Genomic DNA, 24,346 nt, shown 5'->3' on the forward strand with positions numbered 1-24,346 from the left:
GAGCCTACGCGAAAGTGGTTTATAGGCTGTTTTCTACTTTATTGCCCGCCCAAATCCCCATTGTGGGAACCTTCTTGCACTGTTTCCAGGTATGGCTTACTGACTGACACCCGCCAGATGACTTTTAACTGTCTGGAGGTGAAAGACCTATTAGAGGAACATCCTAAAACATACAGTGGGCTCATTGCTAGCCCATTGCTTACCATTGGTTGGCTTTACTGTCACTGATTTTCTTGCTTCTCGTTGATGGCTTGCCCTCTTGTTCTTGTGTTTGTTCCTCCCGGAGCGCAGGCTCCTACCATACTTTTGATTGGATGACTTGTATCCTTCCACTGCTCACTCTAGGTGCTGCCTACCCGGCTTCTAGTATCCTCCCCCACCTGTTTCATCCCCTTTTCCTGCTCCGCTGTTGCTCCCCAGCCCCTTGAGGTACTTCTAATGCACAACTGTTTCCATGGGCCCAGTACCACCTCTCAGCTTTGGCCCGCCTCCTCTGCTCCCTCTCCGCCCTCGACTCCACCTTGCTTTGTGCCGAGCCTACAGAATAGCAGCAAAAGCATCAGTAGAGCCAATAGGTCTATTAGGTGGGGCTTACTGGCCCTGAAAGTGCTTGTTGATTTTAGCCAGGGTGGTAGGTGAGCACTGCTCCTATCCAGAGCCAGGGGTAAGGGATGGAAGAAGTGCCAGCACACAAACTGCCCCACAGAGAAGACAAGGGAGATGATGCATAGTCACAGAGAATACAAGCGAGAGTATGGATAGTCACAGAGCAGGCAAGCGCGATTATGCAGTCACAGAGAATACACGACAGATTATGTATAGTTAGAGAATACAAGCGTGATTATGCATAGTCACAGAGAACGCAAGCGACAGTATACAGAGTTCCTGTGGAAGGTCAGTAGGTGAGGGGCATAGTTGATCAAATGTCTGTAAGAGGCATTGTTGTACCACACTCACTGCTGCAGAATGGCAGAGACGTTTGGCTCCATAGACAGGCCCTGCCCAGCAAAAGGGCATGAATAAGAGATGTGGTAACAAAGGTGCCCTGAATCAAACACCCAGGCCACCATGGCAGCAGGAATCTGAACCGCTGCATGGCATGGGCACCGCTCTCTTGTTCCCCAGACCCAGCAGAGCGGATCGCTTACAGCATTGTTCCTCGCGTGGCAAGTTGGGTTTTATTTTCAACCTCTTTTCCTGGTCAATGTTCCACGAATAGAACTTTGTCTAACGGGGACGGTGGGTGAGCCGGGGGCACAATTTAGACACAAAGGGAGGGTGAACTAAGGCAGAAACGGGCAGGCTGCTTGTGCATAAATGTGCTGGAGAAAGGGCTGGAAAAGCATGTTTTGAAAGGAGGTGGATGTGGAAGAACCACATCCGGGTCACTAAACAACAGTCTAAATTGAGGTGTATGTCTGAGTTGAGCGCGAGTGTAAAGCTGGAAGAAGAGAGGAGATGCGAGGCACTATTAAGGTACAATGACAGCCGTGTGTGAGTGCCACAAGCCTCGAGCATGACGAAATGCTGCAGGTCACACCAGATGTCCTGTGAGAGAGCTGCGTGTGTATGATGGCGCTGGAAGCCTAGAGGAGTGCAGGTCAGGACTGAGGTACATTCACAGAGCTACAGTGTAGTCCCAACAGTGGGAAGCAGGGTGAGCGTTGTGCATTGACGCTATGCGAGGTCCCCGTGATGACACCGTGATGCGGTGCGCCAGAGTTGAACATACTGACACAAACTAGGCGCTGGAATAGCAGGGAGGCTGCTTCAGAGCTCTGGCAGAGCTGGCCTTGCATCCCAGTGCTGGATAGCGGGTGTGCTTCAGCCCGCTGAGAGGTACAGTGAGATAGCTGCGTGCGGGTCTCAAAGCTTGTTTAATAGTGACCTCTACAGACAGGATTGAGGTACATCCGCGCAGTGTATATCTAGCTACAGGAATCTCAAGGGGGTCAGCGGCTTATGATTAAAATAGGTGAATAGAACCTGTATGTGGATCTCGGCACTTGGACAGCGCGGAAGCTGCGGGCCAGGATTGAGGTGCACTGGCAGATCAGCTGGTGCACAGCCACAGCTGAAATAGCAGGGAGACTTCGGAGCAGGATGGGTGCACAGAAAGAACTGTAAATGCCGAATAGCTGGCATGCTACCTGTGTACACTGGCGGGGAGGCGGGAGCTGCAGGTCAGAATTAACGTAGCTAAATCCAACTGTATCCGGCTTTCAGTCCTAGTACACCAGGGGGCGCTGCAGGTTAGGCATGAGAACTGTATGTGGCTCGCAGGACCAAAACAGTGAGGGGTGTGGTAGGACAGGACTAAGGTGCACTGACAGAGCTGTAAATATAAGCTAGGGTTGGGATGGCGGGGAGTGTCAGAGAAGGAATGGCAGTGGAGTTGAGCTACACGTGCTGAGTAGCAGGGGTGCTCCCTACCAGCATTCAGGTACATTCTCAGACCTCTGGGTGTGGGGGAACAGGAGTCGAGGCCAGGATTAAGGCAGGTTAGTGGGCTCAGGGCTCTCAGTACTGGACTAGTAAATGATGCTGCAGGGCAGAACTAAAGTGCCAAGCAGGGAGGCGCTAAAGTCAGTAATAAAGTATTAATGGAGGCTGCAAGTGGGGGGCGACTTAGGCCAGCACTGTATAGTTCCTTGCATAGCAAGCAGTTTTCAGGCAACAATAAAAGTGCCAATATAATACTGGTTATTAATGCACCTGCTGGAGAGAGACCTGAGTTTTGTCTAGAGGCAGTTTTTGACTCATCTAAGGTGTGCAGTGGGTGAATATGCCTGCTGTAAAGAATGTGTACTATGTGCTGTAGAATGCACCGTTCTTGCCATTTTCCCAAATTTTCTAGGGGGGGGGGGGTGTAGAACCCCCAAAGCCTCACTGCAGAGATCACCCCCGTCGCTATGCACCCTGTGTGGGCTGGTCTGACAAGACGTGCCAGGGCTGCTGTGGGTTCCCAGTCCGGCCCTGGGTGCACTGGTAGCGCAACGGCGGGCCTCGGTACTGGGAGAGAAGGAGGCGCCCAGCAGACGGGCCCTGGATGCCACGGTCGGTCGGTGAGTGGGTGCTGCATGGACTGTGAGCGTGCAGTTTGTGCTCAAGATCAGAGTGCTGGAGCGGGGAATGCACGTCACGCTCCGCACGCGGACGAGCACGCGCCTCGCTGCCGTACCTGGAATCCATGCCTCCTCAGGGGCGGGCGACGAGGGTGCAGCGGGGCCCAGTCTCTTCCTCGTGGCCAGTCCTGCGGACCTCTCCGGCTGCACAGGGAACAGAGAGAGGAGACAAAGTCAGAAGCAGCCGGAGGCAGCAGGGCAGTGAGGAGCCCCTCTCTCTTTAGGTCTAGCTTGACAGCTCCAAACATGTCAACAACAGAAAATGAGCCCCAAGAAGCACTATCGAGGGGGCTTTAGCTCCTTCCACATGTCCATACGCCTTTCTAAATGTAGAGCGTGTGTACTTCCATTTAAAAAGAGCCCCTCTACCGCACTTTTTACTGTGTTGGAGGCGTCTGTAAATGTGCCCTCTCATAAAGAAGGCTGGAGTTGGCTATGGTGACACACAGATGACAAATGTTACAGGCCCGATTGCTTCATTGGTAAAGTTCATGTCATATACGATGTATCTCAGCTGTATACCATAAAAAGCCACGACAAAGACAATAGCTCTGACGCATTTATTGTGAAAAGCTTATGTTAAAACCTATGGGTCTTCAAGGCTGAACTATTAGTAGTGTTAAATCCTGTAGACAGGTATTTTGTTACATAAAATTACAACAAATTACCGTAATTTGTGATTACTTATCTTACCATAGCCTAGGGGTAGACAGTTTTCATTGTGAAACTCCTGGGTAGGCCCTTTTAGGAGGGGCTGTATGTTGTTGGGTCAACTGTAATTTTTAAATACCTTTAATTTTGTGCATACTATTTTCCTGGATCAGGTGTGACACCATTAGCTGTCGGCCAGCGCCTTGTAATAATAATAATAATAATAATAATAATAATAATACACAGATTCATAGAAGAGCCTTTGGCCAGCCCTCAGCAGCCGCTGGTGCGTTCGAATATCATTCACACTCTGCCTGTGACTGCATGTATCAAGTGGCAGTGAGTCAGCGCACTTCAGCCATTAACTCTATTAGCCCAAGAGTGTCTACATTTGGCCTGATCACAAGTGCACATTTACCTCAAAGTAAGTGCTCTTCACAGCGAGAGCTGGTGGGCCAGGCCAGTCCTTCTCTTTTTATAGGTCCACTTTATTTCCTCGATCTTTATTATGCTTTTTTATAGTGCGGCTGGCAGCTCCCTAGCCAGCCAGTGCTATCATATCACTTGCTTGCCACTTTTCATCCTGCTCAACCACTAGTGCTAAATGGAAGGCCATCTTGAAATCATTAAAATGATACACAATGTACACTATCAGTCTTAGAGTGCTGCCCAGTTTGGTTACTGGAAGCCCTCTTGTAACAGCATCGTGAATGGTGTTTTACTGTATTTTTACTGAGGACTGGAAGCACGCCGAGATCCACCCGCTCCAGAAGAAACCTACGGCTAACCCTCTGGACCTCAATAATTATGGCCCCATCTACCTGCTGCCTTTCCCATCCAAAGTCATCAACACTCAGCTCCGCAAGCACATCAAGGACAACAGCATCCTAGGCACCTCCCAATCAGGTTTCAGGAGCAACCACAGCACGGAGACCACCCTCCTCACTGCCACAGATGACATCAAATCAAATCAAACATTTATAAAGCGCGCTACTCACCCGTGAGGGTCTCAAGGCGCTAAGGGGATGGGGTTACTGCTGCTCGAAGAGCCAGGTCTTGAGTTGCCTCCTGAATGCGAGGTGGTCCTGAGGTTGGTGGGGAGGGAATTCCATGTCTTGGCTGCCAGGTAGGAGAAGGATTTCCCACCTGCCGTGGTGCGGCGGATGCGAGGGACGGCGGTGAGAGCGAGGTTGGCGGAGCGAAGATGACGGGTGGGAGTGTAGAAACTGAGGCGACGGTTGAGGTATTCGGGTCCCTTGTTGTGGAGGGCTTTGTGTGTGTGGGTGAGGAGTCGGAAGGTGATCCTTTTGTTGACAGGAAGCCAGTGCAGGTGTCTCAGGTGGGCGGAGATGTGGCTGTTGCGGGGTATGTCGAGGACGAGGCGGGCGGAGGCCTTTTAAATTCGCTGCAGACGTTTCTGGAGTTTAGCGGTGGTTCCTGCGTATAGGGTGTTGCCGTAGTCCAGGCGGCTCGTGACGAGAGCGTGGGTCACGGTCTTTCTGGTGTCGGCGGGGATCCAACGGAAGATCTTTCGGAACATGCAGAGGGTGAGGAAGCAGGAGGATGATACGGCATTGGCTTGTTTGGTCATGGTGAGAAGTGGGTCCAGGATGAATCCGAGGTTGCGTGCGTGGTCTGAGGGGGTTGGTGCGGTGCCAAGGGCCGTGGTCCACCAGGAGTCGTCCCAGGAGGACGGGGTGTTTCCGAGGATGAGGACTTCTGTTCTGTCTGAGTTCCGTTTCAAACGGCTGAGTTTCATCCATTCTGCAACGTCTTTCATTCCATCTTGCAGGTTGGTCTTGGCGCTGGTGGGGTCCTTGGTGAGGGAAAGTATCAGCTGAGTGTCGTCGGCATAGGAGGTGATGTTGATGTTGTGTTTGTGTACGATGTCGGCGAGGGGGCTCATGTAGATATTGAAGAGAGTCGGGCTGAGCGAGGAGCCTTGTGGGACGCCGCAGATGATCTCGGTGGGGTCTGGGCGGAAAGGTGGGAGGTAGATTCTTTGGGAGTGGTTGGAGAGGAAGGATGTGATCCAGTCCAGGGCCTGTCCTTGGATCCCGGTGGAGTGGAGGCGGGATATTAGGGTTCGGTGGCAGACGGTGTCGAAGGCAGCCGAGAGGTCGAGGAGGATGAGGGCGACTGTTTCTCCATTGTCCATCAGAGTTCTGATATCGTCTGTGACTGAGATGAGGGCGGTTTCTGTGCTGTGATTGGCTCGGAATGCGGACTGAGAGGGGTCGAGTAGGTTGTTGTCTTCAAGGAAGATGGTAAGTTGCTTGTTGACGGTCTTCTCTATGACTTTGGCAGGGAAGGGGAGGAGCGAGATGGGGCGGAAGTTCTTCAGGTCGATGGGGTCCGCCGTAGGTTTCTTCAGTAGGGCGTTGACTTCTGCATGTTTCCAGCTCTCGGGGAAGGTGGCAGAAGCAAACGAGCTGTTGATGATGGTCTGGAGATGCGGGGCGATGATGTAGTCGGCTTTGTTGAAGATGAAGTGTGGGCAGGGGTCCAAGGGGGCAACGGAGTGGATGGAGTTCATGGTGGCTTTGGTCTCTTCCGTGTTGATGCGAGTCCAGGCGTTGAGGGTGATGGCTGGGGTTGTAGGTTCAGTGGTGGTTGGCTGGGTCTGGTGTCCGAAGCTGTCGTGTAGGTCGGTGATCTTACGATGGAAGAAGGTGGCAAGGGAGTTGCAAAGGTCTTGTGAGGGCGTGATGGCGTTGGCGTTAGGGTTGGAGAGCGCTTTGACAATGTTGAAGAGTTCTTTGCTGTTGTGAGTGTTCTTGTCCAGTCTGTCTGTCTAGGAATTTCTTTTGGTGGCGTGGATCAGTTGGTGGTGTTCGCGGGTAGCGTTCTTGAGGGCGGCCATGTTATCTGCGGTGTGGTCCTTGCCCCAGGCCTTCTCGAGAGTGCAGCAGTTTTTTTTAGGTTCCTTGAGGGTGTCTGTGAACCAGAGAGGTTTTTCGGTGTTGGTCTGTCTTGGGAGGCGTCTGAGGGGAGCGAGGTTGTCTGCGCAGTTGGTGATCCAATGCGTGAGGCTGAGGGCTGCATCGTTGGGGTCGGTGGAGAAGGTGGGTTGGTTGTCGCTGAGAGTGGAGAGAAGCTGTTCCGCGGGGATTTTGTTCCAATGTCGGCGTGGGATGGATTGTGTGGAGGTGGCGAGTCTCACGTCGGAAGGTGAAGTGGACACATCTGTGGTCGGTCCAGTGTATTACGGAGGAGTGGCTGAAGGATACGTGGTTGCTGGCGGAGAAGATGGGGTCGAGCGTGTGTCCGGCGATGTGGGTGGGGGTGTTCACCAGTTGCTTGAGACCAAGGTTGGCGAGGTTGTCGAGCAGGGCGGTGGTGTTGGGGTCGTTGTTCTGTTCCAGGTGGAAGTTGAGGTCACCGAGGAGGATGTAGTCCGGCGAGACAAGGGCGTGTGGGGAGATGAAGTCAGTGATAGAGTCGCTGAAGAGGGCGCGTGGTCCAGGGGGTCTGTAGATGAGAGTTCCTCTGAGGGTGGTCCTGGGGTCGGTGTGGATCTGGAAGTCCAGGTGTTCGGCGGGGAGGGGGGTCTCTTCGGTGTAGGTGGTGACTTTGATGGAGTCCTTGAAGACGATGGTGATTCCTCCACCGACTTGGTTGGTGCGGTCTCTCCTGGAGATCTTGTAGCCGTCGGGAATGGCTATGGCGATGTTGGGGGCCGAAGAGGCGTTTCTTCCAGGTCTCAGTGATGAAGGCGACGTCCGGTGGAGTCCAGGAGGTCCCAAAGTTCAATGGCGTGCTTGTGGACGGAGCGTGCCTTGATCAGGATGCATTTGAGGTGGTTGTTGGAGCGTGGGCTGGCGTCCGGGGTGGTTTCACGGTGGAAGGTGAGTTTGCAGATGTGGTAAGCGAAGGGTCCGTGGGTACGTTTCGGGTTGGCTTGGAAGCAGGTGCTGGAGCGCCCCGGGTTGAGGGCGTGGAGGGTGTTGGGGTCGCAGCGGTGCTGCGGGGTTTGGGAGGGCTGGGGGCCAGGGGTCGTGGCGCTGGGCACGGTCCAGACACGGACGGGCGCAGATGGGCTTGCCTTTGGCGCGCAGCGGCCGCCATAAGAGGGAGGAGGGGTCAGCTGGGGGCGGGAGGGGGGCGACGAATGGGAGCAGGGGGTGACGGCGGGAAAGCGGAGGGTGGGGGGGTCAGGTAGAGAGGAGGGGAAAAAAGATAGGTGAGGGGGGGGTTAAAGGTGGAGGGGAGTAAGGAAGAAAGATAGGGGAGGGGGGTTAAAGGTGGAGGGGAGTAAGGAAGAAAGATAAGGGAGGGGGGGTTACAGAGGTGGAGGGGAGTAAGGAAGAACAGAGAGAAGAGTCAAGAACAGAAGAGTCAAGAACAGAAGAACAGAAGAGCCAAGAAGAAGGGTAAAGAAGAAGAGGAGAGAAGAGTCAAGGAAGAGGAGTCAGGCAGCAGAGGAGAGACCTGAGAAGCAGAGGGGAAAGAAAGAACCCGCAGGTCGGGGTGCAGAGGACAGAGAAGAGACACAGATGAAGAACACAGATGAAGAAAGAAGAGAGAACACGCAGGACGGGGTGCAGGGAACATCCGCTCACTCCATGACTGTGGCCATACAGCAGCCCTCATCCTACTGGACCTGTCGGCTGCCTTTGACATGGTTTCACACCTCACCCTCTGCTCAATACTCCACACAGCCAGCATCCACAGAAAGGCACTACAGTGGATACGTTCCTTCCTGTCTGGCAGAACCCAGAGAGTCAGACTCCCGCCTTACCTGTGAGAACCTACGGAGATCAACTGCGGAGTTCCACAGGGTTTCTCCCCAAGAGACCAAAAATAGCCTGGAGTCAATGACCACTCCTGAGTTTGTCACACCTTCTGATATCACTGATGGTACACTTAGTTACTGCAGCCAGATGTTCATTGGCTGGTAGGTCTACCAGTCTAGGTAAATTGTGGACAAGTTAAAGTCATTTGGGTTTTCCAGCTTTAAGATGATCAGAGTGTTGTAGTAGATTAAGGTGAAAAACAATTAAATCTGGAGGTGGGGTAATGTAGGCATTGAAGAAGAGTCGTTGGATGACTGAGGCTAGAGCGCCTGGGTCGATGATGAAAGATAGTGCTATGAATGAGGGCTGCAAGATGACTGAATGTGTCTGAGAGGCTGGTGGATTCCCAGTCAAGAATGGCAAGTTCCTCTAGCCTCAAAAGGGTTGTGGAGAGACAGAATTGTATCATGTAGCAAGATTGCCATTATGATGTATTTTTTTTTAAAGTCTGGTTGCAATTTCCCTGGGGGCTGCCAAGTGCTTTACACAGGTCAAGAAACTACAGGCCAAAATACAGGAGTGTTGAAATGTCTTCTTTTTTCCTGTTGGAGATGTTCAATAGCATCAAGTTTATGCTACAGGGAACACGCACATTGCAGCATCTGTCCATCAAAACAAATATCAACTCTTCTCATCAACATGATGGACACTGGGCGAATCAGTGAAGATGCTGGATACGTCTGACTTGGTCAGCATCTTGGAGTGACGGTATTTAACTACTCCGCCTGAAATGGGATCAAGCTGTTGAGTCTGCGATAGTATAATGTAAATGCTTGAGAGACTAAAATCCTACTTGCTACACTACCACCCATAAGAATTGGAGCAAATGAGTGAACTGATAGTACATTTAACTTGTAGGGCAACAAAATCTGCACCCGAGTCTCATTAATATTCCTACCATAATTGCTTGTATCTAGGGCCACCCAGGTGAGGGATAGCATGGAGGGAGATAAGTGGTGTAGTGCCATAAAACAGGTGTGACCAGGATTGATACCCTATATACTGGATTGAACTGTGTAGTACTGGGTACTGCTGTGAGATTAAAACATACATTATTTTCTGAAAAGGAAAGCACTTGGCTGGATATTTATTATGTCTGCTGGATGATTGTTGAGTTCTGAGCTTGTGCACCACACTACTCCCTTGAGAAGCCTTTAGCAGTACCCCCCCCCCACTAACCTGGGAATCTAGTACAGAAAGGGTCGAACTTAGCCCCAGTTGCAGAGGCAAACTGTACAATGGACACCAATGGCTAACAGCCACAACCACCACGGCTGGGGCTCAATAGCCCTTATCAGCTTTGTGCCCCACACCCGAAACGGGTCAGACAGGTGTATATATCTGCACACGGGACACTTACATAAAGTAAGAAGTGGGTAAGAGTCATATGATTCATAATGGTATGCATTGCCTGTTAAAAGCACATAGGGCCAGATTTATGGAAAGTGGCGCTGCACCGGGTACAGCGACACTTTCCCTGCGCCCCTTAGCACCCCCTACCGCCAGCATGTGTGCGCCGCATTTAAAATACGGCACACCATGGCGCAGGGGAGGGGGCGATAGTGTCATTTTTTATGACACTATTGATGTACTCTGCAGGAGTAGCGCCAAAATATTGGCACTACTCCTGCAGAGTACATAGGGGCCCATTCTAAAGAATCTCATAGATTTCCTTGCACCATTTTACCGACTCCTCTAATGGGGAAGAGCCCCCTTTGCATACATTATGCCTGGTGCAGGCATAATGTTGTGCAAAGGGTTACAGAGTGGCGCAATACACTCTGTAAATCCGGTGTGGGGATTTTGGCCTTGTTGGGCCACATTAAAGTCAAAATAAATAAATGACGTTAATGTGGCGCAGGGTGGCGCTAGGGGCCATAAATAAGGACCCTAAGTCTGTAAAAACACAATGGTAAGATACAAATATGGTTTACAATCTAAAGAACACAATTATTGGGGGTTGACTATTAGGAGTTGTTCATGCCTTTTCTGAACATTGTGAAGAATTGGACCTTGCGTATGATTGTGGCCAGAGAATTCCAACATTTTTGGGGCAAGCATATTTCAGTGTGGAAGAAAAGTTGCACTTTGGTAGATTGAGACGAAAGGAGCGTTTTTTGATCATCGTGCAGGAGTGAGATAGGAGCGGCAAACATAGGTTGTGGTATTCGGGTGTAGCGCTTTACACGTTATAGAGGCTGTTCTGTAGAAGCTCCCTGACTCAAGATTTACAGAGTTTAGTGACTTGAAAATTAGTATGATGTGGGCAAACTTTTTCTTGGATGACTCAAACTGCAGAGTGAAACAGCTTTCATTGGTGCCATTGTGGGTAAACCATTGAGCAGGGAGTTACTAAATTAAATTCTAGACAAGTGCTCCAACCTAATTATTCAGGTCAAATCTGGGGAGGAAGTGTCTCTTGACTTTTGCTTTGATGTGGGAGTCAAGTCTGAGTTGAGAGTCACGTAAGATAGCGAGAGATTTACCTGAAGATATTGTTTTCAGATAACCTCATCATTTAGTTTTTTGTCCAGTTCAGTGAAAGACACGTCTATTTTTAGAGACAAAATGAGGAAAACTAATTTCTGTGCATTGTGTTTTAACTTCATTTAATGCCTCCAGTGCTGGATATCAGATAGACAACCTGTTAGTTTTATAAGGTTTTCAGGGCAGTCCTTTTGCATGTACGGTGTCGTCTACATATTGATGGACAGAGACGCCATATGTACGCAGAATAAAACTTAGGAATTCAATGTAGAGGCTGACTAGAATTGGAGCAATATCTCACCCTGAGGTACTCCAAAAATGGATGGGGAGAGATTGGGTGCCTCCCCTTGGAGAGTGGTTGCCAGACATACACCAGACTTTATCACACAACAGCCCTTTGAGTAGTCTATGGAGCACATCCTTCCTTGATCAAGAAGGACTTGAAACCTCAAACATTAAGAAGTCCTTAAGGTCTGAATAGTAGAGGCAACTTATGCTATACGAGATAACACAATATAGTTTTGTATTTAAATGCCGAAAGCCCTCACCCGCCTAGGGTTGGCATGCTCCATTATACGGGCTCTTCTCACATTGGTAAGGACACTCTACCAAGGTGGGTTACAACTTTGAAAAACAGAGGAGCACTTGTGGTGGAAAACCTATGCAGCTAGTTCGCTGTGGAGGGCCCGAGTTTTCTGGTGTTGGGATAACCCTGTTGTGAAATGCAGAGGGAAAAACTCCTAGAAATACCTACTGTTAGACTAAACATAAACTGCTTTTATTGGTGTCTCCTGCGAGTATGGATAAAATAAAGGGAAATTATTATTCTACCCTTATCGTGAGATCGACATGTCTCTATCCCTCTATATGCCCTAACTAGGTGGCAGGAGTTTTCTTCAGGATCTACCTGTTCTGATCGAATCACTCAATGAAATGATATAAAAAGAAACTGAAACAAAGCCTAAGTATCTACAAGTAGATCAATGTTTTCCATCTTCCAAGGATCTAGTAAAAAACATTATAAGTAAAGTCAAGTGATAAGAAAGGAAATAGACATTTCCATCTCTGTATTGCATAGTGTTACCAAAAATAAGTGTCACTGCACACACGTTTGTGTAAACAAACTCTATAATTCAGACCTTGGGTACTTCCTTTTGTTTTGTGTTTTGGTTAGGCAGGAGTACCTGGCTTTTAGTGTAATCCTCTTCTCTCTCTTAGTCATAGGCACATGAACAAAGTGCAGTGGTCCGAGACCCAATTTTACATACATTTTCTAGAAAGGAGATATGGATCCACCATCACAAATTTCAGAACCAATTTGGGTTGTACCCTTTCAAGTGAACTTCTATGGCTGCTCTCCAGACACAGTGTTTGTGTAAAGGGATGCTTTTCAAGGTAATAGCACGGGGGCTGTGTCCAGACTGGAGCATCCCCAACATGGGCACAATGAAATGTGAGATTTCTGCACATAGCTTTCAGCCTCTCTAAAGCAGTATTAAGAGACAGGCAAAAGGGCAGACTTTATCCAGAAACTCCCAGACCTTGAACAATAGAAACTGCAGTCCCACCTTTCACCCCTACCATCCACCAAACGGCAGTGCTCAGGAAAAACTAATCAGTACTATGCTAGCAAAGTTTTCATGGAATTTCTAAAGTTAGCCCTGTCTCTATCCTCCTCACTTTGGGGTCTGGATCTCAACCTTCCAGGCACAGAAATGCAGGCAATATATTTTTACTGACTGGGGAAGGGGTCCTTATCAACCATCTCATGGAGCTGCATGAAGAAAAATATGTAGTCCCTGTGCAATAGAGACATTCTTTCTTTAATGCATTATCTAGAAATGGATCTCAAGAATATACAAAAGAAAGACTGTATAAAAAAAAACCTTTGCCGGTACATATATTTGGTTACAATAATACATTTGTTTACTTATTTAGGAGTTTTATTCAGCACTAAAGATAGCCTCGTGGTTAATTTCTATCCTACCCAAAGTCAGCAGTACTGCGGTCACTTAATACTCCCTGAACGCTGTAGACACTGTGAAGACTCATTTCCTCTTTACACAATACACCATGACCCTTTGAAAGAGCATGGCATTCACTCTAGGACTCTCTGCAACCAGTGGTAACTGTAGGGTTCTCTGTACTCCTATACCCTAGACGATCACAATCGATCCTCTAAAACAATTCCCACAGTACCAAGTGGTCATGCTTACGGGCACAATGAGATCTGTCACCCATCACTACAACTGGAGCTATAAGACATTATAAGCAATTGCCTGGCCTCTTGGGATGACTTTCATATTGTGCAAACTCCCAAGTCCCAATCTGCCCTGATCACCGTCTAGACTGGATGCTCTAAAGCAGTGCTTTCCAGACTTTTTAAAACCATGCTCCAATTTTTAAAATGACAAATTTTGCGACTGACCTGGCTTTAAGAGAGGCAATTTTTTTAATGGAACTAAAGCATTGTGTGGTAGTGCATTGTAATTTACAGATATCACATTTTCCATTGAAATGCCCACTAAATTTACACCGACATGCAGTTTTACTGATAAAACTATATTGCACAGACATGATGTGTGGAAATCAGGTTTCAGTGAATATTTATCATTTGTGCATCAATAAGATTTGTTTTGACACTATTAAAATATTTGTTCCCATCATACTTCAGAATCACAAAAAAATGTGCTTAACTTTTGCTTTTCTAACTGCTGAATGTGCACAGTTCATTTACAGGTTTTTACATTTTTGTTGCGTTACACAAAATGACTTTCTACAGCTTTTCCTTTCAAACTCCCTGAACCGCAGCAAGAATGTTACATAATTTACTTTATTTTCTCTGACTGCAAATTAAGAGGGGTTTGTAAACACTAATCCCATGGTAAAAAAATAAGTAGCAATTTCTCAGAAGACGAAGGCTGATATATGTCCTCTGTCTTTGATGTGCAGCAAATGTGGCAAGATAAATACAGAATTTAAAGGCTCCTTTCATTTATTAGTTGGACTTTTTCAACCCACCAAAAATCAGCTCATGACCCACCCGTGGGATTGTGACCCAAAGTTTGGGATTACTGCTAAAAAGCACTTTGAGTCCCAGGAACAAAGCAACAAGTTGCAATAGGATTGGCTTTTGAAGAAGCCCATCCCAGCAGATCTCTTACCTTTCTCTAGTGCCATCTGTGATTATACAGTATGATGGCCTCCAACTGTGGCACAGAGCACAGTAAATGGGTTTATGATTCAGCAGTCACAAACATTTAAAAAAACCTCAGAGAGAACATGCACAGTAACTCACTGCAGCCAATTAACAAACTGCTTTGCTCTATTTCTCACTCTTTTCCTGGCACCAAACTTTACGGATCACAGCTACCCTCAACATTTTGAACAGGTGTTGCACCTCGATTTCATAGCACCTGGTGCCCGGGCATCAACATAATTTCGAAGACTTTGCAAGCTGTTTACCTGAATAGAGCATAGTTACTTAGCTGTGGCAGCTCCAAATAACACTGGCATATGATTCAACAGGTACATCTCCATATGTGGAAAACTTGGAACTTTCAGGATGGTGACCTGGCATATCACTTAAGTGACAATGTGTCTGAACTAGCAAATTCACTCACTCACCCACTCGTACATTCCCCTCGTTGACTTAAAGCACCTGTTCCAGGGATCTTTCTCTAACCTGCGTGTGAATCATGACTTAACTGTACATGTTCTCTGACGGATGAAAGTGTGTCCTGGAATTCACCTGCTGGGAATGGAAGATTGCACTTGATACCTTCTATAATAGTAGGAAGCTTTCTTTGGTATTGCCATTCTGTAAGGAAGCAAAACTGCACTGCTGCTGCCGCCTGATTTGTATGTATCCTGTGGAGAGAAACGCTTGCAGTACGGCTGTCCTCCCTATATTTGTCTTCTGATGAGGGATGCTTGTACTATTTCTGCCCTAACTGTGCCTGTTTTATCAAAATGGGGCATCTCCTCTGCAGAAAGAAGGTGCTTCCCCAGCTTCTGAATTTAAAAAAGGATATATAGAATGCACTTGCATAGCATGCCTTATGAGCAGGGCATTTGTCACAATATTTGAAGTGAGATGCATGTAGACCTCAGGAAGTTCCGTCACAGTAGGGGCCAAATTTGAGCGCCAAAACATGACTTTTTTAATCTTGTGGCATGGACACACCAGTAAAAAAACATTGTAACTCACCCACACACATTTATTATTATACGTCTAAGTGTTTAGCAATAGTGAATATAAATGTTTTCACAAGAGACACGACCTTACAATAACCGAGGAATCCATAACTAGGAGTTTGCTCAACAAGTGAAAGTATTACCCTTGGATATTTACAGTGCTAGATGTAGAATCTACCATGAAACATACCATGCTAGGTAGGTGGGTTTCTTCATCCTATACGAGTATGAGAATGTATGGTAATTCTATTAGTGGTCTGGCTCTTTCTTCCAGGTGTGCTGTGCTTTTTCTAAGCTTGCGTATGTTTATGCTGCCACCCGCTCTTTACTTATTCTTGTGTTAGGGAAAGGTGCACTGCTACTGTCCTTGCTGTACCTTTGTTGTACTGTGGAGTTCAGCATAAACGTTTCCACTACACAAAAGACAAAGCAATCCATATAGCCAATGCTTGTTTTAATACATGACGTGAAACAAAGAGTGAACCCCACAACAAAATACCCGAGCAGAGTTTACTTTTTATTTTACGTGTGACACAAGCAGATTTTGAAATGAACAAGATGATGTTGTAACATTTTAAAACATACTTGACAATTGGCTCCATGCCATGTATAACACCGTCAGTTCTGGCATTTTAGCCAACATAACTTTGCATTCTGGTGTTTTCAACGCATAAAGTGTCAAGGCAAACACTGAACCACCACAATGGAACACAAAGTAGGCTGAGAAGCGAGGAAAGGCTGATTTGTTATGGTGCACTTGACAAACTCGTGAAATGAAAAATAAAATTTTGTTTCTGACTTTCTTCCTTTTTTTCTCCAGGGCTAAACAGCTTGGTGGGTGAGTTGCCTTTCAATTGCAGATAGTAATATCTCACTGCTAATGGGCTGACAGTAACACTTTTGGGGGAAAGAACCACATGCTAAAAAGACATTGTTTCCCAGAACAATGTGAGTGGCAGAGACACTATGAAAAAAATAAAATAGTAATAAATATAATAGGAATCATTATCATCCATTTGTACACCCGCACTAAACGGAAAGCAATATAGAGAAAACATTCACGAAATAAGAAAAATTATATAATCTAAATTAGTTGAAAAAACATCTAGCCTTTAGATGTAAATTGGGCCTCTTCAAATAGAGTTCGGTTGGTAGAGGCAGCCATTTTCCTAACCCTGTAGCACAAAGAAGCTAACACATGGGTGCCACTATGAGAGGAGCAGTGTATCATAGGGCACAAAAGTGAAGCAAACGCCATCATTTCCTCCCCTCAGAATTCACTAGTGTCATGGGTTTGACAGTCCCCTCACAGCTACTGTGACCTTGCAGTTGCCACTTACGGAAGCGCTATCTAAAACGGTGCTCAAATAGCACTGCTTCCTGTTTGAAGAGACTCCACCTCCAATACCCCCACAGTCGCTGTCACAGGGGAAGAGCGCTTCCCCATCAGCCTCAGGACTCCTGTCTGTAATATCACAGCCAGTCTGTAGGAAGGGGGCAAAAACATTCTCAAGATGGCAGCCTTGGTGTGTCTTCTCTCCTACAGCGACAGGCCTGGAAGAGTTGCTGTGGCACCTGGCATACATCCACTACACTCCAAACCAAAGCACACAGGTAAAAGACATTGTCATTTACAACACCAATACCTCCAACTGTCACAAATGCAAGACCCATTGCATTGCCAATGCTTGTTTTTGATTTAGTTGGCAGGTCTGTTGTGGTCACAACATGCTCTTTGCAGCCTCTTACAGAGCTCACTCGCCCTGCAACCTATAATCACTCCCAAGCGCTGTTTCGCCTGTGGCAGAGATCGCCGGCAGTCTTTAGGCACTGCAAGCTTCCTCCAGCTCTAGTACAACTGTGTCTCAGTCCTGCTACCCATTGTTATTGCCAGCTACCCTTGCTCTGATAGAGCTCTCATCATGCCACCGGAAGTAACTGTAGCATGCATGCGGTCCCTGATCATTCTGCTATTTGTAGTTATCACAGGCTCCCTGTAGTCTGTGGAGAAGCCATCACCCTGCAGCCTTTAGTCACTGTAGGCTCCCTGCAGTCTGTGGAAGAGCTAGTTCATCCTGGCATCGTTAATCACAGCAAGCGACCTGCATCCTCGAGCAGACCCCCTATCATCAGAATAGTTTCCATTTCCAGCTCACTCATCCTCCAACCTGAAGGGTCCCTGACCTGTCCTGCGTTCCCTACTTTCAGAGCTCTGCAGTTTTATATAGAGGACCCTTGGGGCACTGGCAGACCAACATACACTTGCAGACTCACTTCCCTTCAACATATTTATAGGGGGACCTGGCACATACTCCAGTACTTACCTCTCCACACTTCTGCTGCCTGTCTCATTCCAAGTCTGAACCTCCCGCGCTTCCGCCCGCTGTTGGTTCCCATGGCAACTGCCGGAAATTGAGGCACATTTTGGAGGCTACAAGATCTCTTCGTGTCTTACTGGTCAAGAATACATCACGTGCCTCGCTACGTCTCCCGGCATACAACTGAAGAGACTACGATTCCCGGCATGCCACTCGAGGAGACGTTAGTTCCTGGCATGTCTGACAGCTGCTTCTCCAAACTGGAAAACAGTAGTCTACAACGGGATCCGTCACGTCCATAGTTTGACGATATAACATTTATTTTGTATTGCGCCTGTTTTGTAGTCCTTCCATCTAACTAGTTGTTTGGGCTTCATTCCGTTGTTTATGAGCGGTTTGCCCGTCTTTTATCTACAGGAAACGGCTGTATTATTTTTCCTGTGCAGGGGCGAATGTATTGAATTAAGTGATTGGCTAAGCTTTACAACGTGACTTCTGGAGCCTGTCCGGACTGGTACATACTCTACCCTGTAGGGATTGGTAAACTGGCGTGAGTGTCATTATGGTGCGCCAATCAGAAGCAGTCTGTAAGCGATTTTTGACATCGGTGTGCGGAAGGCCGTGGGATTTGTTTGTTAGATCCGTGCAACAGCTCGACGCTGGGAGGCGGGAGTTTTGCAGAACAAACATTCCCTGAAAACCCCCTCGCGGTGCAAGGCATGCTGGCAGATGTAGTCCTGCAATACAGGGTTCTGCTTCGTTTCAGACGGCGAAGGAAGTTTTTCTGAAGGCCGTCTGCGCAAAGCAGAACGGAGGTAACCGGCGAACTCCATTCTGGGAGCTGTGGTGCGGCCGACGGCTTTCCGGAGGTATGTGAAGAAGAGAGAGGCAACATTCTGGTTACAGGCATATTTGTTGAAAATACAACCTTGCCCGCATCAGCCAGTGACCTGAAAGTAGTAATCCGGGCTTGTGCGCCTCTTCTAGTTGGCACAAATCTGTTTATACAATTTCAGGCTTCAATATTCGCCACCCCCATCTCTCACTTTAACCTTCCAACTGCTATACCTCGCCTTAACGCATCCCTGGTTTTACCCCAGACGTCTGCAAATAAGCGCAAACCTGGCCGAAGGTAGGGTTAGCATATTTTGAAAAACAAGAACATTTCACAAACGTATAATGAGCAGAACTGCAATTTGGCACCGACAAGTAGGCACATAATGACTTGGTTACCTTATAAAGATGGAAGACAGTTGGACAAATAGGCATATTTAAATGAAAAGGGGGGGGATCAATGAGACCGCAGCTGATAGGGACCAGGCACATCAGGGTAATACAATTGAGGTAAATCAACATCATAGATGACTCCTACAGCATTCAGTACATCCATGAATGGCAGTTGCGTAGTTAACATCAAGAAGAGGAAATACTACTTGGTAGCAATGATGAAAGGCAGAAGGCCAGTTGAGTTGGAAAGAACCGAGCATCTGTCATAAGGTTCCATAGAAACTGCAGAACAGACAGCAGAGAGAAGGAGGAGACAGCAAGAGGGAAGTGTCAGGAGGCTTCGAGTGCCACGGGTAGCTTACAACTAGAATAAAGTTATCAGAAGGTTAGAGATTTGTCTCAATCGCAAGGTAGCTTCTTGAATGTTGCTAGACAAGGAGTAAGCAGTACATACAGTGGAAAACTATTTCACATTCTTGTAGCACTTCCAGAGAATGTGTTGAGTCATAACCCTAGTTTGAATATTGTAGGGTTGAGAAGAAGAAATTCCGCACTGTGCAACCCTTGTTGACCATCAGACATTTTCAGTTAATCCGCCATATAGAAGAGTGTAGTATAAAGACGCAGGGATTACTTTAAGTAAATCTTTATTCAAATCTTCAACAGGATACAGCTCCTACCAGGGTGCCTCGCATTCCTCCTCTGCCCATCTCCGTCTCCCTTCTCACTCCATCACCGTATTCTGTCACCTAGGTTACTCCGCGTGGGAGCATGCGTGGGAGCCCCTCTGCATTCACCAACAATATAATTGCCAAGACCCAACACATCTTCCCCCTTATGTACATGAATAAACATTTCCTACAGTTAAATGTCTAACGAAATACAAACTTAATATAAACTAACTTTGCAAAATTGCATATGTGAAATTAAAACCATGCACTAAATTGTTCAAAGACAAAAACATTCCTTGCATCATTAAAATGTAACAATTTTTTTTAACAAATCCAAAATTAGATTTAATCATTATCATAGAACATATTCCTGGAACTTGTTTAGTAACTGCTTATGTCTGCTGGATACATTCCATAATGGATATTTGTTGACATTTGCTTCCACGGTATTATACTTTCTCACATATTTACCCCCCTTGATAACTGCGTTTCCCCTCCTTCATGATATGAACCTTAGACACTTTCTCCTTATTTCACCATTTACCATCTTCAAGTTTGACCACACATTTTTTGACCTCCATAACTTTTTTAGGTGCTGAGAATTTGAACTCAGTTTGATATAATTTTCGGAATCTTCACTCTTACATAATCACCCACATATAATTTAGTTACTCTTCCACATTCCTCAACATATTTATCCTGAGCTTCTAATCTTTTCTTGCCGACATCATTTACCTTATTCCTGCAGATAGGAAACTCTCCCATCCACTGTCTTGTCATTTTGGAGGCAGGAATTCTTCCCCTCTACAACTAACAGCCCACAATAGTTTTCTTACCTCTAACTTGGCATTTAACCTATTTGCTTTGGACAGTTGTACATTTTCCTTTATCGCTCTGTTAAATCTTTCTACTAAACCATTACTCCTAGGATGATATAAGGAAGTTATCGTATGCTTTATTCCTAGAAATGTAAAAACATTAACAAACTGAGACGAAGCAAACTGACAACCATTGTCCGTTAGAATTTCATCAGGAATGCCTTCTCTGTCGAATACGTTTTCTAAAAATTCTATGACCTTTGAACAGTTTGGCACTTTTGAAAATTTAACTTCTGGCCATCGGCTATAAAAATCCACCACCACTATACCATACTCAACCTCACTTCCAGCCAAAACCATTGGACCAATAATATCCACTGCAAATTTTCTCCAAGCCTTATCAGTAACGTTTATCGCTTCCACTGCACTAGTAACTGTGACTTGAGACTTCTCACTAATTGCACAGTTCATACAGTCTCTAACAAAATACTTGACATTTCTATCTAAACCTGGCAACCAGAAGCTTTCACAGATCCTTCTTTTCATTGCTCTCATACCTATATGCCCTTCATGAGCTAAGCACAAAACCTTGTTCCTAATGGCTTGTGGAACCACTAAAACATTATCTCTGTACAACAAATTATTAATGCCTGACAATTTCTCGTATACCTGTTTATATGCCTCACTCAGTTTACCCTTGCAATCACATTTTGATCAGTTTAGTGTAATGCATTTCTTCATTTTCTTGATTTGCTCATCAAAATTGATAGCTCATTCCCACTCTTCTTTAGACAGGGCACCTTCTGTAAGACTTTCTACAGTGCATATTAACTGTGAATCATCATCCTCATTATTTTCGTCCTTACTTCCCTGAATACCTAGAGGTGGAAATTGAGAAAGACAATCTGCTAACACATTTTTACTCCCTGGTATATACACAGCCCGATAATCATATTCCTGAAGACGATACTGCCATTTGAGGATTCTAGAAGTAGCCCGCTCCCCACCCTTAGTAGTAAATATACCCACTAAAGGTTTGTGATCAACTCGTACTGTAAATTTGGAGCCCCATAAGTATGGTTTAAAATGTATGATGCCCCACCAGCATGAAAGAGCCTCCTTTCCTATAGCTGAATAGGACGATTCTGCTCCCCTGAACCCCCTAGATGTAAATGCTACAACCTCATCCTTACCGTTCCTACGTTGCATTAGAACAGCACCTAAACCTTTGTTACTGGCATCAGTCGTAATGATGCTGCTATCATGTGTATCAGACAGTTTCAGAGGAATAGCGTGACAATTTCCTCCTTGATTAATTCAAATTCTCGATTATATTCCTTGCACCATTCAAATGTAACTTTAAAAAAACAAAAAAAATCCTCAAATTATAAGACTTCTCACTGCATTTAGGAATGAACCTGGAATAAAACTCAACTATAACCCATGAATGATCTTAATTGATCCTTATTCTCAGGTGGACATAATTTTTCAATTGCTTTAACCAAACTTTCCTTGGGTTCATTTCCCTCTGCTGGCAGTTTACAACCCAAATAATCAATGGATGTTGTACTAAATTTACATTTCTCCACACTCAAGGTAACACCCTTATTTCTTAAAATATATAAGGTTTGGTCCAATGTTGAATCATGTTGGTCCTGATCTCTCCCAAAGACTAATACATCATCTTGAAAAGCCAAAAATACATTTTTGCCCCTTGAATATACTCTCTGTCACCCTTTGAAAAACCACAGAAACAGAAGCTAAACCAAAAAGGCATACTCTAAAACTGAAATAGTCCTTCAGAAGTTATAAATGCTGTTAAGTGTCTAGAATCCGGATGTAAATTGATTTGATGGTATGCTGACGTCAAGTGCAACAAAGTGAAGATATGTACTCCTTTCAAACTAGACAACATCTCGCTTATGTTAGGAAGTGGATGATGATTGATCCATATATGATCATTCAAGTCTCTTAGATCCACACACATCCGAATCAATCCATTCTCCTACTGTGCAATAACTATAGGTGCAACCCAATCGGACTATTCTATTGGTTCAATTACCTCCTGGTTTCACAACCTGGTAAGTTCTTCCTTTATTTCAGAACGTAAGGCTAATGGAACTCTACGAACCTTGTGCACAGCAGGGATGGCATGTTCATTCAACTTAATTTTATGACTGAAACCCCTGAACAATCCCAAGTTATTTTGGAACACTTCTGGATAAAGTTTTTCCAACATATTATCCTTCACTGATCAAACTCCAACATACTCTTCCTTCAGTAATACTTGATCTGGGTTATTAGGATCTAAAATGATTCACAAATTCTTTTGGTCATGCCAACCTAAAAGGCATGTGTCCTCTTTAACAACATACACCACTCCTTGAGTCATGTTTTCTTTGAATTTAATTTCAGCCTCCAATTCACCCAACACCTCCATATGTTTTCCACCATAACCAACCGGCCGAACATCAGAGATGTTCAATTTGATTCCTTTGAATATGTCCTCTATACTTTTTCACTTATAAGCGTGAACAGTGATCCTGAATCTGCCATGACTTTGATTTCATGGCCATTGATATGCAATAAACAAAAAGGTCTTTTTAGAGAGTTTAAAATACACCCTACACAGTATCTTGATGATGAGATTCTGTAGATTTATCTTCTAACATCAATAGCTCATCTTTATCCTCAGACGAACATATCTGTTCTTTTGCCTTGTTTTGTTCAATTTTCAGTACCTTGTTTGTTTGCTTCCTGCTCGTTGTTTGGCAAACCTTGGCAAAATGACCCTTTATGAAACATTTAGCACACGAACGATCAGTGGCAGGGCATGAGGTTGAGTTGCCTAAATGAAAACGTACTTCCGTACCTCTAGCACGACAGATGCTTTTTTGTATTGAGTTGTTTTTTATTGTAATTCTTTTTATTTAATTTATTATATTTACTTTTTACAGCTAAAACATCTTGCTGTTGGAATTTTTCATTTGACACAGTCAATAGTTCCATATAGGAGACAGTAATTTCGATTTCTGGTCACTAGCTCTACAGCTTTTTCCAAAGTCAAATTGGAAGTAGATATTTTTTGTTATTTGTTTTTTCAACCAATTAATCTCTAATCATTTCGTCCTCGAATGATTTATATTCACAAAATACAGCTAGTATTCCTAAAGCACCCACAAAGCTCAAAGCAGATTCTCCAGGCATTTGTACTCTTTTATAAAATGTATGCCTTTCCATTATTAAATTTTTGCATGTTTTAAATCTTGTGTCTAGAGATTTTATAGCGGTAGCATAGTCATCAATACCACCTTCACCTTCTCCTTCGTTTAATGGCAGATCTATTCTGAGAATATGTTTGAAAATTTTCCGGCCTTCTTAACCTAAACAATGTCTCAAAACAGCAAATTTCCTTTTGTGTGTGAAATTTTCTCCCTCTAATTCATCAAGATATGCTTCAAAGCTTTCCTTCCATATTTCCCAGTCTGACTCTAAAGAAGATGGATTTGGAGTAAAGGCTGATGGTGGGATATAAACTGATGCATTTCAGTATGTGAAGAATATTTGTGCAATTATAATTTGCCTATATATATATAGTAAAAGCAAAACAATACTGTACCACTTTACAATGATGTGCTCTGTTTTGCTGCCAAAATGCTAACTTGGAAAATAACAATGTGTAACTCAGAATGCGCTTGACATAAGTAAGCGCTTTACTGCTTTGGCCTTAATGCTCATGCCTCGCCGTAACTTTGTAGCAGATGAAATCAGCGGGTGTACGGACTCGCACACACGCACAATCCAATGGATCCAGTGAGCTCAAACCAACACTGTAGATCAGCTGACGTGTGCGCCTTGTGCACGCACATGCTTGAATGCGTGTCATTGAGTGCAATGAACTCAAGCCTTTAGTCTCGGGCGTGGCGTTCAAGAAATAAACCATGAATCAGGCAAAGTAAGAGAGCACAGACACTTATGGAGATGCTGGAAAGCCCAAACCAGAGCAGTGCACTTGATGCGGCAACCTCAACAATCCTGAACAACGCTCCAATTAAA

The 24,346-nt window shown here is 45.6% G+C and overlaps 2 protein-coding genes across 4 annotated transcripts in view; one reads left to right on the forward strand and one right to left on the reverse strand.

The window, feature by feature from the left end:
• Positions 1-17,906, reverse strand: part of PROSER3 (proline and serine rich 3) — a 103,758-nt gene extending 85,852 nt beyond the window's left edge. Inside the window, exons 1-2 of one of the 3 annotated variants that reach the window (XM_069201133.1) lie at positions 17,581-17,906; positions 3,182-3,269 (exon numbers count right to left, since the gene is read on the reverse strand). In XM_069201133.1, coding sequence (XP_069057234.1) covers positions 3,182-3,192 — 11 coding nt within the window. In that variant the 5' untranslated portion in view covers positions 3,193-3,269; positions 17,581-17,906. The remainder of the gene's footprint in view (positions 1-3,181; positions 3,270-17,580) is intronic. The other 2 variants (XM_069201131.1, XM_069201132.1) reach the window with 2 other exon arrangements.
• A 249-nt stretch (positions 17,907-18,155) lies between these two features.
• LIN37 (lin-37 DREAM MuvB core complex component) overlaps positions 18,156-24,346 on the forward strand; it is a 69,283-nt gene continuing 63,092 nt past the window's right edge. Inside the window, exon 1 of the mRNA XM_069201134.1 lies at positions 18,156-18,443. The gene's annotated coding sequence lies outside the window, so the exon portion shown is untranslated. The remainder of the gene's footprint in view (positions 18,444-24,346) is intronic.

Source organism: Pleurodeles waltl, chromosome 7 (genome assembly GCF_031143425.1).
Source record: "Pleurodeles waltl isolate 20211129_DDA chromosome 7, aPleWal1.hap1.20221129, whole genome shotgun sequence".
NCBI lineage: Eukaryota > Metazoa > Chordata > Amphibia > Caudata > Salamandridae > Pleurodeles > Pleurodeles waltl.